We start from the raw sequence: 13,371 nt of genomic DNA on the forward strand, positions 1-13,371 counted from the left end.
CCCAAGAAAGCGTGACGGGAACACCGGGTACACAAATCAGTCGATCCGTTGGCGTCAAACCGAAAGCCAACCCAGCTTTGATCAACTCAGCTAGAGTAGTTGATTTTGCACCCCAAAAATTTTGTTACATCCGCTTGCATTTTCGTAGCGCACGGTAATTATAACATAATCCTACTTAACCTCTGCAAAATGCGTGAAGCAAATCTCTACCTTTCGTCATATTACTCGATTAGAGCTGTAATTCATCGAAAAGGGCGCTTTGCCTTTGAACATGCACTGATAGTGAACTAACTAAATTATTAGATCAATTGTGGCTGTAGAAGTACAGGACCATAATAAATACTCGAAGTGCTAAAATATTCGGCTGCTTTCGCCGCTTTTGTTATGCAATTTTTTCTCAAATTGCGCTATGATCAAACACTTGCAAATGACGATCATAAATTTGAGCTGGATATGCTTCTTTCCTTAGAACCTATTCGCACTTACTGTATCAGAATTTATCCGTAGGCTACAGTTAATGCACATCTATAATACCTTTTACAGCAGCAACAAAATGCTGTTTTTACCCTTTCAACCACCAGCGTAAACGCAGCGGCAGCCAAAAACGCTCAACACAAAGTCAATTGTTTGAAGCTAGTTGTACTTGTGGTAAGAATAATTCTCACACTGTTATGCCTGTCATTTATCGGCTTGTTTATGCACGCCTGTGGACAACTTGCAGTGAAACTGTTAGCTTATCATCACCAATTTATATTCCAGATGTCAAAACCTATCACGACCTTTTGTACGCGGATTGCTGTCCTGATAGCATTAACGATTGCATTAAGTGACTGTAGCCGGAGACATAACGCAAGACACCCAATTAGACGACGTTTCCGGTATGGACAAGCGCAGGCCTGGAATCCGGGGGCACAAGCACAGGCGAGGCATGTTGACCGGATTGAAGCTGAAGAAAAAGCCACCACACCCAGACCCAACATTGTCCTTTTTGTTGCCGATGACCTGGTAAGCTATTGTGATAATTATATGATCCTGGTAGAACAACAACAATAAAGTGAAAGTTTATGCATGGAAGCAAAAAGAGAATTTTTCATGTCAATATTTAAGCGCTTTCAATAGTTACTGGAATTAAAGCTGATATTATTATCATAGTCATAAGCTGGGTGACGTTGCCTCTTGTTTTTTTTGTATATTTATATTTATATATCAGTGTCTTGTCGCACCCGAGTTAAATTCGGTAATATGTCGACGCAATAAAAATGTATCGTGGATCCATCAACAGCATTACTTTTACCATGGCAAATAAATCTGAGAAACTGCGCTACGCTAGTATTAATTTGCAATGCTTTTACTAATTAATTTTGCGGTGTTGTCTTAAATTGTTAGCCGATCGCGATGGCATTGCACTGCCATCGCGATATATGACATTTCATAATTTTCTAATTCAGTAACAATAATCCAGGTGCCAGCGTGACCTTGCGTAAATGTTTCATATATAGAGTTGCGTAATTGTTTCATATACTTATTAAATTTTGGGATCACTCTATAATTCACAGGGGCATGCGGATATCAGTTACTCGGAAGGCAACCTCCAGACACCAACACCGCACATTGACAAATTAGCCTGGGACGGCATCATCCTCAATCGTCATTATACCAACCCCATATGCTCACCGACGCGCTCAGCCTTAATGACCGGCAAAGACGCTTGGAGAGTTGGTACGTCTTTTGATATAACTACATTAGGACGTAAACGTATCCATGATATCCTATGTAAAGTGCAGCTAAAACGGCAAAACCTTAATTTTGGCAAGCTTGAGTTTCAAGTTTTTGTTGATAAATACGCTTTTAATCGAACTAAATGTTCTATATATATATATGATCGTTCATGAGTACGAGAAAGTCTGGACCGGAAATACACCTTTGTACATGGTTATACAGGAATGCAATCTAGTGTGATTAGCGAAGGGGAACCCTGGGGACTTCCAGTACAATTCAAGATTCAACCGCAGTATTTCAAAGATCTGGGATATAAGACATTCATCGTCGGAAAGGTACGGCTGTTCTTAATTTTTCTTTATATTTTTTTGGTTTAGGTTTTACTTTCGATCACTGTTCTCTTTTTCTATTAGTGGCATTTGGGCACATACTCTCGGGACCATTTTCCTAGTGAGAGGAAACACAAGTTAATGGATTATGTCTTTTGGTTAATCATTACAGCGTGCGGTAATTGATTGCAGATCATCGTGGTTTTGATTATTCGTTCTGGTTCCATGGTGGTGATATCAACTGGTTTAATTACACTGCTGGATGGGTAAGAAATACGACTGCTAAATTATGCTTATTGGATCCATACCATAACCAGATTTCAGATTTATTGTTTTCATTGTTGCATTTTTATCATGTCTGTTATTATATCAATCATCAATCGTTTATAATTATCGATCCAAATACTCAGTGCCATACGGACGTAACAAAATTACTGTCAAGAAACTTGGCCTTGGTCAGAAACCAAGATTTTTTAATAGCTGCGCACCATTAATAAGTCAATTCAAAAGTGATACACTTTCGAAATGCGCATGAACTGGATACTTTTATGATTTATGGTAGTTTAACCGGCGTGCATATCAACTAACCATAAATCATTACCACCATTAAACCAAAAAACCGTCAACGACGTTTAGATTACGCCGGTTCCGAACAACGGACGGGCATTTCGCGAGAACGACAACATGGTGTTTGCCAATATAACGAACAATTTCTACTTTCCGGAGATGATGACGGCCAAGGCCGAGCAAATCATACACGATCAAGACCCCAGTCAGCCGTTCTACCTCTACTTCACCACACCCGTTCCACATACCGGAATTGATCAGTTCGGAGCAGTATTGCAGGTGATGCCCAAATATCAACTGCGTCCACCAGTTCGCTCGTTCACTGACAAGTTTCCCGAGCGGAAAAAACAAATTGGTACGATCGTATGGCTACAACATGGTACAATTTTTCTGAAATCACGCGCACCGATGACCTTCAGCATTATAGTTAGCATTACGCGTTGTACAGCAAAACCAAACCTTAACTAAAAAATAAAGCTTAAAGGTCACGTTCGTATTTGAAATTTGACTTTCAGGGCTTATTCAAGTCTTGGATGAACAATTCAAACGCATAGTGGACGCCTTGGCGTACACCGGCGCCATTAACAACACCATTATAGTTTTCATCGGTGATAACGGTGCGCCGCTTCTGGGCACGTCCGCAATCGGACGGGGCGCCAACCGCGGCAGTAACTGGCCGTTGCGTTTGGGCAAGGGTTCGCTGTTCGAGGGAGGAGTGCGGACGTTGTCCTTCATTTGGTCACCATTACTTCAGCGCTGCGGTCACATAACCAACCAGCTATTCCACATCACCGATTGGCTGCCGACGTTGTACGAGGCAGCCGGTGGAAACCTGGCCGATCTTGATAAGAACGACATTACCGGCATGAGCCAGTGGACATCCTTGACGCAGGGGCAAAATTATGGGCCAAGAAGGGAACTGGTGAACAACATCGATTCAAGAGGGGGGTCATACGCCATGATTTACCAAGACCAGTACGGCGGAATGTATAAAATTTACGGTCAGTCTTGACTGAATGACAATTAATCTGTGCTCCATCTCCATTTGTATTTGGCCAGTCATGCCAAAATCACGAGTAATATTAATGTCGTTTCAGGCGGGAACCTTTACATGAATAATTATTTCGGATGGTAAGTTTAAAAGAAGCCGATCCGACGTAGTCCGATTTTGTTTATGTGGTACAGATTACAAGGTTATTGGAAATATCTGTACTTAGAACCTTAAAGAACAATTTTCAATCTGGACAAGCCTCCAAAAAGTGTTCGAAAGGAACACGACCATACGGAGCCCGGTTTACTCATCTCGCCTGGAATTCAGTACCGCATTCACGGTTCGGTAGTAAATGGCAGACTTATTGTAGGGGAGTTACGGAAGGCACCACTCTGGACAACCCGATGAAAGTGTGGACACCCACATCGGTGGAATGCAATTTCCCCGAAGGTACGGAAGTTACCCAATGTCGACCGTACCTCAGTGACTGCTTATTCGATCTCATTAACGATCCATGCGAGACCAACAATATCGCCTCATCTTATCCGAATCTACTACAAACGCTAAAACAGAAAATCAGTGTTTATAATCAGTCAGTTTTCCCCTTCCAAAACAAGCCCTTCGATCCCGCCTCCCACCCTGACCTGCATCAAGGATTGTGGACACCCTGGCTAGATCCTAGCGAGGTGTACGACGCTGATCCGTTGACGTACAGCACCTTCATACCGACATCGTTTTTCTAAAATCCTTATGGTCTTTATCCGGACCGGTTGTGTGAGACTCTAAGTTCCTAAAGCGTTATCAAACCGGAGTCAGCAGGAAATCAGAGAATGTCGGCCACAAGTACTTTCACAGATGTACAATAGCCATGGTATAATTAATTTTTTTAGTACACGAACGTAGTACTTACTTTAAGTATGTACGTACTGCACTGTGAACATCCCTGATCAAAAGCTGCCGTTGCATTTTAATTAACCTCAAGCTCAAAATTTGGCAAAACCGGCGTTTATATTTTATAGCAACACGAATGCGAAATTCAAGATTTAAATGTTAATATCTCTGTAAATGAGTTTAGTTACAGTCTTACAGAACTCAAATTCATTTGCTTATATTAATTCTATAGTCTGCAGACACGGTCGAAAAAAGCAAACTACATACTGTAGTAAACAATTCTGAAATCCGGGATCACGTACTACTGTAGGAAAATATTAGTACTGTAAAGTACTGTTCGTAATGTTTTAATCCTGAAGTACAAAATCTTTGAAAATTTTTGTTGATAAAGTGCATAAGTGGGCCAAACAAGGCAACCAAAACAAAATACTGCCAAGTTTTCGCCTTCAACTTGAAGTGCTGCGCTCGAAAGTGCCAATGTGCACAGTTTGATGCATTTTGTAGTTTTTGTTTGCATCTAATACAACACAAACCCTGTAGATGGCTTCAGTCGCTTTGAGCGCATATTATTAAGACGGGAAGTGATATTCATAATTATTGTTACAATGTTTCCAAATGCGTCATGCCACCAATTTGAGATAAATGGATACCGAAAACCGTTTGGCAGAAAAGGGGTAGAAAAGGGGTATCAAACAATAAAATTAATAAGGAATATTTTCAGCAAATAAACTGGTGGATATTTTAAGTTCAGCAGCAGACCGTCGCTCTAAAAATATTGGCTATTCTACTTTAACCAATTAAGCAGCAATAAGCACTTCATTTTGTAACAAAAAATATTATTATTATGGACTTACAGTACTAGTACTTTTAAAAAAAACGGAATAAGTATCGGACATCGGATACAAACTCAGTACCAAAAACAAAGTAATTATTATAACAGGAACACTTCCTCTATGCTATCCTGATCGGGGATCGTGCCCATTACACAAATCGCGTTTCCCCGTTGTATTTGGATAGATAATGGCTGCTTAAAAAACTCTTTCGTCAGTGGAAGTCGCTGTACCGCTTCCAACCTTCTCCACTAGGGTAGCCTTTTAGTTGCGCCTCCACAAGGTCCTTAAGTACTTTCATACTGGACCGAATGACCGCTCTATCCGACATGTTGTCTGTTTGCCTTACCGCTAGAGGTGGCAGATACCAAGGAGCAGCAAATCGATGGGATATCGTTGCGAGTTACCGTTACAGTGATTTTTTCGTTTTCGATTGATTGTACAGGTTTTACCTTACCATTAGTTCTAAACTTCGCATAGTATAAGCTCTTTAGTCGCCAATTTAGACTGACATAATGCAGATCGCAGATTAGTGCTTAAAACAGAGTACGGTTTCCTAATACTGCCTAATAAGTATTGTGTCCTGCCTTGCATTGCACAGCGAGTTCTTGGCAGCCAGTAATCCCTACCGTTCATATGGCACCACCATCAAAGCAGCGCACGGACAGTGTCTCCTCTTCGGGATCTGAGAGTGGATCGCGGCGTAAGCGTCAAGACAGTCCTCCGCCTAAACCTAAAGATGCCAAAGAGAAAGAGAAAGATAAGCCCATCCTGCCCGCGACCAAACGCGGACGCAGTCGTTCTGCATCTTCCAGTGGCAGTTCGCGTTCCAGTTCGTCGGGTTCATCTGGTTCCAGCAGTGGCAGTGACGGATCGGGCTCGGATTCTAGTTCGAGCAGCAGTGGCTCGGAAAGCGATACCGAAGGCAGCGGCTCAGTATCGCCTCATGCGAAGGCAGCGCGCGATGCACAGGCAGCCGGAGGGGATGGCGTGAAAGCGGACAAGGAGCGCAAAGAGAGGAGATCGGGGTCGCCACGCAGCAAGCCAAAGGGAAAATCTCCATCGCCGTCCTTGCAGGTTGGCGTAACTTTTCGATATTTCATCGCGGCTTATCTATTATGAATTAAGTGCAGTACGACAATTATTGTCGTTTTAAGTTAGCAGTAAATTTTTTGAAATTTACTTGGCTTCTTTTTTTATGAAATAACTGGCTATTCACTAGTGACTAGTGGAAGTAGTAAAAAAATGTATCTAGTCAGCAGGTTTTTTTTTTAAAAATATGTAATTCAGTCAGTATTCAGTCAGCTGGATATATAACTGCGGCATATATTGTTTATCCTAAATTCGTTTTTATAAATTTAAGAAGGCTAAAAGGTATCTGCAAAACTGTTGACTTTAGAAAGCGCATTACCAGGCATCGGAAACCTGTTCCAGAATTCATTAAGGGCATTAACCTGTTTAAATTGATTTGGATATTTTAATAAAGACAACATGCCAGAGCATCGAATCTGTTTTTAGTTGCTGTAAGACAGTCATCCAGATCTGCACACATGGCAGCATTTTACGTGTTAAGTCACAATCAGTTTTTCTGATATGAGTGAATAAATTTGTCGTCTTTATTATTATTTTGATTTACAGAAGGATCGCCAAGCCGCACAACCAGAAGTCACATCTCCCACGCAGCCTGCTCGCCTCTTTGTTAGCCGCTTGACCCTCAACGTGACCAAAGACCACGTCGTAGAAATATTCGGCAAATTTGGTAAGCTAAAGAATGTGGATATGCCCATGGATCGCGATCATCCTACCCTGCACATCAAAATAGCCTACGTCGAGTACGAAAGCCTTGGAGATGCCAAACAGGCGCTGCACTACATGAACGGCGGACAGATTGATGGTCAGAGTATTGATGTTCAGTTTGCGGATGAATTTGAGCGCCGAGGTGGCGTCGGGATGAGACGTTTCGGTGGGGGTGGACGAAATCGATCAGGCGGCTATGGAGGATTCGGTGGAGGTCAGTAGTCTGCGAGATTTTTTAGGTGTTTTGAATTTGAAGGTTTGAACTACGGAGGTTGCGAGCTGCACGAATTTTTTCGAATCCGAATAATTATTTCCCCGGTAGCGTTTTGAAACTTGAGTAGTGGCACAGTAGTGAGTTGGTGTCCGGAGATTTCACATGTGTATTATGAGTTTTCTTAAAAAGCTAACAGTGTTGAATGCATTGGTGAGAGTTTTTCGGTTTGTATTGTATGGGTTTGATGATAAATTATGACGGTAAAGTCGACTGAGAGTTTTAATTAGACAATGTGAATCCCACAATTTGGAAGATATGTAGATTGGTGAACTGAAAAATAAGACGGTAGCGAAGTGTACCGTACCCAGCGTTATGAATTATGTGCGTAGTACGTACGCAAGCGTTGTTAATACTAACATTTTCTTACATAAATCATTGATGTTTGATATATTTATATGATCAGGTCGCATTGGGCGGCGTAGTCCTCCGGGAGGCAAGGGTCGCTCGCGCAGTCCCGCTGGCCGCTACAATGATCGGCGTCGGTCGCGAAGCAATTCCCCCCGTGCGCGTCGCTGACTCTTTTTCCGTTTTCTCATGGATAAGTCTTTGTACCATAAAATGAAGTGGATGTGTCGTTTTGTTTCATTAATTTTTATTGTGCGTTGTATTTGCTGTATTATCTCTGCACTGCAGTTTTTGGCTTGATGTGTTTTGAATCGGAACATTACTTAACTGACTGGTCTCTGCTACGGGAATTTCGTTCGCTTTTTCTTGACGGCGTTATGCAAGTTATTTTAATCGTATTGCACTTCAAATCATAAGTTTTTATGGTCTGCTCGCGCAAAGTTTCGTACTTACATATATATACAGCGTTACTCAAAAGCGATACACTACTGTATACAACCGATATGCAATACTTCAGTCCTGAGAGAAAGTTACTTTTCGCTTTATTGGTTTGAGCATGAGTTAGAAAAAGCAAATTTCTGGACTATTGAAAGTCAGCAGTAACAACCTTATGGTTAGAGACATGCGGTACAACACAGTGCGAAAATTGTACTTATGTAAACAATTTCAACTGCATCAAAGGCATTACCGTTTTATTAGTTGCATTAGATCTTTAGATCATTCTATACCTCGTCGTCAGTATCACACCAAGTTATCATGCAGTTCGAGAGGTGGACGATCGTTCATCGGTTGATAAAACCTTTCTTCATCGTGCTTTCCTTTATGTACAGCCACGTCATTATATTGCTCCCACTTTCGATCATTTATTGCGTTGACTTCCGGGTGTTCTGCCCGAACCGGATCCTCTCGGTTAGGGATCAGCGCTTGCGAACTCTCATGGCTGATGCTGCGATTGTGCGATCGATTCAGTGGCCAGGGCAACGAAGATTCCGGAAGATAATGTATTAGAGTGAGCAGCACGATTGTCCAGAGGAGTTTGGTCACAATGAAAATCCTAATAAACTTCCATGTGCAGAATCGGTTGTAAGGTGCTTGGAGAAACTCTGGGATATATATTTGAACAGGTACCAATCGCCAGCTGCACCGCATCGGATTAAAGCAGTGTATCAAGCCGAGCACAAACGCAGTATGGCTAAAAAAATTTGTTATTATAATTATAATAATTGCTGATGCCGTAGTTCTTGAGATTTCCATGCAAAGTTCGCATAAACCTCTTATGAGTTTATGTATAATTCATTCACTGATCAGAAAAGTTTTACTCCATGACTCAAATCACGTACGGGTAGTTTATCTTGCCCATTAGAAGAAATACCGTATTAGTGCAATACGACTGTACGACAATCGAGTAGGGGCAGACAAGCAAGTGGAAGCAACACAGGCTCAAGCTGTGAAGTTTGCACCGGAAACCGCAATTACGGCTACGATACCGCTCGTTTATATTACGGAACAACGCACACGCATTAAACGCTTCTGAAACCGGTATTTGAAACTGCATCGAAGTAAGTAGTAAGTATATAATAACTTACTATAAAAACATAACACCTCTATTGTAAGTGCAGCTGTGTGTAAAGACCGAATTCAATCAATTCAGCGCAACATTTCGCAAGCAACGTTAACTACCGACGGCGGCGTGATAACTACACGTGCTGTACATGCAGAGTACAGTCTGCACAACATAATTATGTAGGGCATTAACAAATGCATTTCAGAGCACACCAAAACACCAGGCCAAATTATCACAAATTATTTTCAGCTTTCTGGATACGTAACAATCATATAACATGAATTAACAATCGAATTATCACAAAAACAGAGCACATGGGAAATGTCACATCATGCCAGATCGGAAACGATACTGTCCGAACGTGGTCTTCCTCCTGGTTCGCCATCCTCGGCCTGAGAGTGCGAAATGAGTGAACTTCTGGAGGAGTACAGATCGTCTTCGCCGTAGCCGGACTCTCGATGGACGCGCACATCCTGTCCAAGCAGCTGCTTCTCCTGCGAGACCACGCCCAAACCGAGCAGCTTCAACACGGCGAAGATCAGCGCGGTGACGCCCATACTCCATGCCGTGATGGCCACCAACCCCGCCGTTTGCCATCCCAGAATCTGCATTGAACAAAGTAAGTACGTAATCAAAATAGGGCAAACGTGACGAGAAGTTTCGAGTTCAGCTTTTAAGATAAAAGCGGTTACTACCAAATATCAACTACCCGGGTAGGGTGGCGGTAAAATCGTCCTTCTAACATTTCACGTTTCAAATCTTCCACTCGGAACATGGTTATGCCATCATGGGCTTCAACAGCTTTAACTTTGTAAATTTCTATTGACCACCCTGGAGTATATCCTTTTTCCATTGCCGTCTTCTTCAAAGACAGACGCACAAAATCTCCTAATTTTGGAATTTCCGTGCTGCTTATCAAATCTTTATGGAAAACATACACAGCGAAACGTATTCGCTTCTTATTTTAACCTATGCCCAGGACAGTAGTCAACGGTTACAGTTGCTGCAAGCAATTATTAATAATAAAAATGTGGTTTAAAAGGCGGAATGGGCAACCCGGTACATAAAAGATCGTCAAAATCGGACATTTAGCGAACGTTTTGTTGCGATTGCTTGCGTAGAAATGCGTTTTGTACAGCGTTTTGCCTTATGTATTTTGATAACCGCACCAGAAACGATTCTTTGCTCCAATTAAGCAGAATTCCATCATCAGCAAAAATAGCGTAGGCCATAACGCCCCATGAGCCTCCTCCCAGATGCAGCGCAATGGCATCTACGGGATCATCAATGCGGACGCGGGGAGTGACTTGACTATAGAAATAATAAACAAATCCAGCGATAATCCCCGTACAACAGCCCGCCCACGGGTGCATGGAGGCGCATCCGGCACATATGGCCACCTTAAAAATGCACTCTCATCAAAGAATGACAAACTGCTGTTTTAGTTGTTTTAAAAGTCAAGCCCGTGTTAGTTTTCTTGAAATTATTACCATTCCCGCCAAAGCTCCGTTTAATCCCTGCATCAAACTCCATCGCTTTTCCTTGATTTTCACTAAAAATGTCAACGCCCAGCCACCGGAGCATGCCGCAACGACGGTGTTGACCACCGCCCGGCCGACGATGGCCCCGTCACCCGGTTGTGAAATACTCTTCTGCGACCCGGCGTTAAAGGCCAAAAATCCGAAGAACAGAATCAAGGCGCCCAGAGCGGTGAAGGGCAGGTTATGGCCTTTCAGCTCTTGTGAGGCACCGTTGTGATCAAAACGTCCCATGCGCGGCCCCACGAATAAACTGGCCACTAGCGCACACGCACCGCCGACGACATGGACACACCCACTTCCGGCGAAATCGGTGAAGCCCACGACGCCGTCGCCGTTGATCAGCCACCCATCCGGTGACCACACCCAGTGTGTGACGATGGGATACACAAATCCTGAAATCAGAATGGAACTTTGATGAGCATGCTGTGAGAAGCAAGAATCGGGAATGGTACTGTAACTTTTTGAATGACATCCTGCACAAAGTTTTTCATTCAAAGTGAGTAATTAAACAAGTATTTTCGCAGTTTGATTTGCAGACTACCGACAATTACTTACAGCTATAATACTTATTTTTTTGTCCTTAGGTGGCAAAAATCTGTTTTTAAATCCTGGGCCTAGCACTGCGCTACGATCAGCCCGTAGAAGAAATCCTAACAATAATTATTCACTAAAACACAGAGCCATGCAACATTTCCGGGTTACTCAACGGTTACTCAACGCGAGGAACGAATCACCATTATTGCTGCAGCCATTGTAATTCTGCCTAAGATTTGATTTCCATATTTTGTTCATCCGGCTTCGGATAACAGAGATGATCCTTGACTCCAAAATATTAATTTCAGATAGCATGCTTTAAGTTAAGCTGTGCAAAAATTGAAAAGGGCATTTAAAACTGCGATTTAGGAGATTAACAAGCAAGTTGGATTAAATACCTGTGACCATAAAATTGGCAACAATATATCCCAGGGAATTGGCTCGCTCGGCCACTGCACCGGACATAATGGTGCCGGCGGCTTCACCGAAGACCATTTGGAAGAACCACATGGCATACTCCGTCGTGGACACCCAGGCCAGTGCGAAATAGCGGGGATCATGGCCAACAAAAGGGTTACCGGTATTGCCGAACGCCAGACCGTACCCGAACAACCAATACGCTGTCCCGCATATGTCTGCATCGGAAAACACCGCCGCGCATAATTAGTAAAAAAATAAAAAAAAGTGCTCGAGAGACATTTCCTACACACGTGCAGTCTCTACTTACATAAATCCATAAAATTTCGAAATAAACTGTTCACAACACTTTTCCGTCGCACCGCGCCGGCTTCCAAAAAAGCAAATCCAGCTTTCATAACTGTAAATACCAAGGAAACATGCGTATTTCACTGATCAGTAAATTTCAAATGATCATGACATTAGTTTGACAACAAAAAACTTCGAATTCGAACGTAATCGTTATTTACATAAATAAACTTGTAAGGATTCATTAAGTCTGCGTAGCTGTTATTAATTCCTGACCGGCGGTCTTTTGCACGTACTTACAGAATATAAAAAAGCCACAGATCAGCAGAAACATAACATCGACATTCTCCTGCAGTCCGCGCAAGATTTGCACTTCCGTCCATGGAAAGGTCTCATTGTTGCCGCTGGAGTTTTGGTAAGTGTACGTCCGATGCACACCGTTTTTGAAAATCATTTTTCACAAAAATAATGACTAGCTAGCACTAGCACTGATAATGACGAGTTTCCGATCCACAAATAACAAAACGAAACGATAATTCAAACCGGTGCATAAATTACGGTGCATAACCTTCGGAAGCGATTTTTCTTCAGTTCTCCTGATTACCACCGTTCGCCAACTACAAGGTTCTGTAGAAGTATGAAAACTGCATCATATTAATCTCCTTCAGACCCTCCCGTATCGAACAATCATTTGAGTATTTTAATTTTAAATGAGTATTTTAGAAAGCCATCACCTCCCTATGTGTATAACCAATGCGGTGTAAAGGCTTCCATCAATCTAGCTCGCACTTCCGCAAACACATACCCACGACGGCACTTTAAAATACAAACTGCAGCAAATACTTGTAATATTAACTAGCTTAGAAAATATAAAATAATCGTAACGAGTTAACGAGTTCAACAACACTTGACTGTATGTGTCGCATTATGCCAACTTTATCGCCCGCAGAATATACTGATATGATAAAAATTATTCAATCTTTTGAAATAAAGAAGAAACAACACTCATGTGACCACATACACACTGGCTGCGCACGTAATTAATAAACCGATATAGGTTTACTAGATTTCGCTAACGTCCGATAAACACCTTCTCCGCTAAATCAAAGCACGAAATTAAAAAAAAATTTTCCGTAACTACTTCTTCGATGGTGCAGCATAATAGTCAAAATTGAGAGCTGCACGGCGTGTCTGTAATAATTTGTATACGCCGTGAAACTGTGGATTAAGCATTCCGATAAGTACACTGTACAGTCATTCCCACTTCCGCATTGTCGCTCAGCA

The 13,371-nt window shown here is 42.2% G+C and overlaps 3 protein-coding genes across 5 annotated transcripts; 2 read left to right on the forward strand and 1 right to left on the reverse strand.

Moving 5' to 3' along the window:
• The first annotated feature begins 507 nt into the window (after positions 1 to 507).
• Positions 508 to 4,662, forward strand: LOC129591966 (arylsulfatase B-like). Of its 2 annotated transcripts, XM_055487868.1 has the most exons (10): positions 508 to 648; positions 760 to 1,005; positions 1,557 to 1,719; positions 1,942 to 2,054; positions 2,133 to 2,169; positions 2,241 to 2,314; positions 2,685 to 2,970; positions 3,131 to 3,616; positions 3,713 to 3,746; positions 3,977 to 4,662. In XM_055487868.1, the coding sequence occupies exons 2-10, from the start codon at positions 760 to 762 to the stop codon at positions 4,347 to 4,349; spliced, it is 1,812 nt and encodes a 603-aa protein (XP_055343843.1). In that variant the 5' UTR covers positions 508 to 648; the 3' UTR covers positions 4,350 to 4,662. The 2 variants fall into 2 exon arrangements, with proteins under 2 accessions (XP_055343843.1, XP_055343842.1); XM_055487867.1 differs by lacking the exon at positions 508 to 648 and having other exon boundaries at positions 660 to 1,005.
• Positions 4,663 to 5,672: 1,010 nt separating this feature from the next.
• LOC129592063 (RNA-binding protein with serine-rich domain 1-like) lies at positions 5,673 to 8,084 on the forward strand. Its single transcript, XM_055488009.1, has 3 exons — positions 5,673 to 6,404; positions 6,966 to 7,338; positions 7,802 to 8,084. The coding sequence occupies exons 1-3, from the start codon at positions 5,964 to 5,966 to the stop codon at positions 7,912 to 7,914; spliced, it is 927 nt and encodes a 308-aa protein (XP_055343984.1). The 5' UTR covers positions 5,673 to 5,963; the 3' UTR covers positions 7,915 to 8,084.
• Positions 8,085 to 9,369: 1,285 nt separating this feature from the next.
• Positions 9,370 to 13,254, reverse strand: LOC129592062 (putative ammonium transporter 1). Of its 2 annotated transcripts, none has more exons than XM_055488007.1 (6): positions 12,388 to 13,250; positions 12,110 to 12,199; positions 11,781 to 12,017; positions 10,798 to 11,240; positions 10,477 to 10,707; positions 9,370 to 9,912 (listed from the first exon to the last, which is right to left on the reverse strand). In XM_055488007.1, the coding sequence occupies exons 1-6, from the start codon at positions 12,539 to 12,541 to the stop codon at positions 9,637 to 9,639; spliced, it is 1,431 nt and encodes a 476-aa protein (XP_055343982.1). In that variant the 5' UTR covers positions 12,542 to 13,250; the 3' UTR covers positions 9,370 to 9,636. The 2 variants fall into 2 exon arrangements, with proteins under 2 accessions (XP_055343982.1, XP_055343983.1); XM_055488008.1 differs by lacking the exon at positions 9,370 to 9,912 and adding an exon at positions 9,923 to 10,045 and having other exon boundaries at positions 10,444 to 10,707; positions 12,388 to 13,254.
• Between the last annotated feature and the right edge of the window lie 117 nt (positions 13,255 to 13,371).

This window comes from Paramacrobiotus metropolitanus, unplaced genomic scaffold, assembly GCF_019649055.1.
Source record: "Paramacrobiotus metropolitanus isolate TYO unplaced genomic scaffold, Prichtersi_v1.0 Parri_scaffold0000049, whole genome shotgun sequence".
Classification (NCBI taxonomy): Eukaryota; Metazoa; Tardigrada; class Eutardigrada; order Parachela; family Macrobiotidae; genus Paramacrobiotus; species Paramacrobiotus metropolitanus.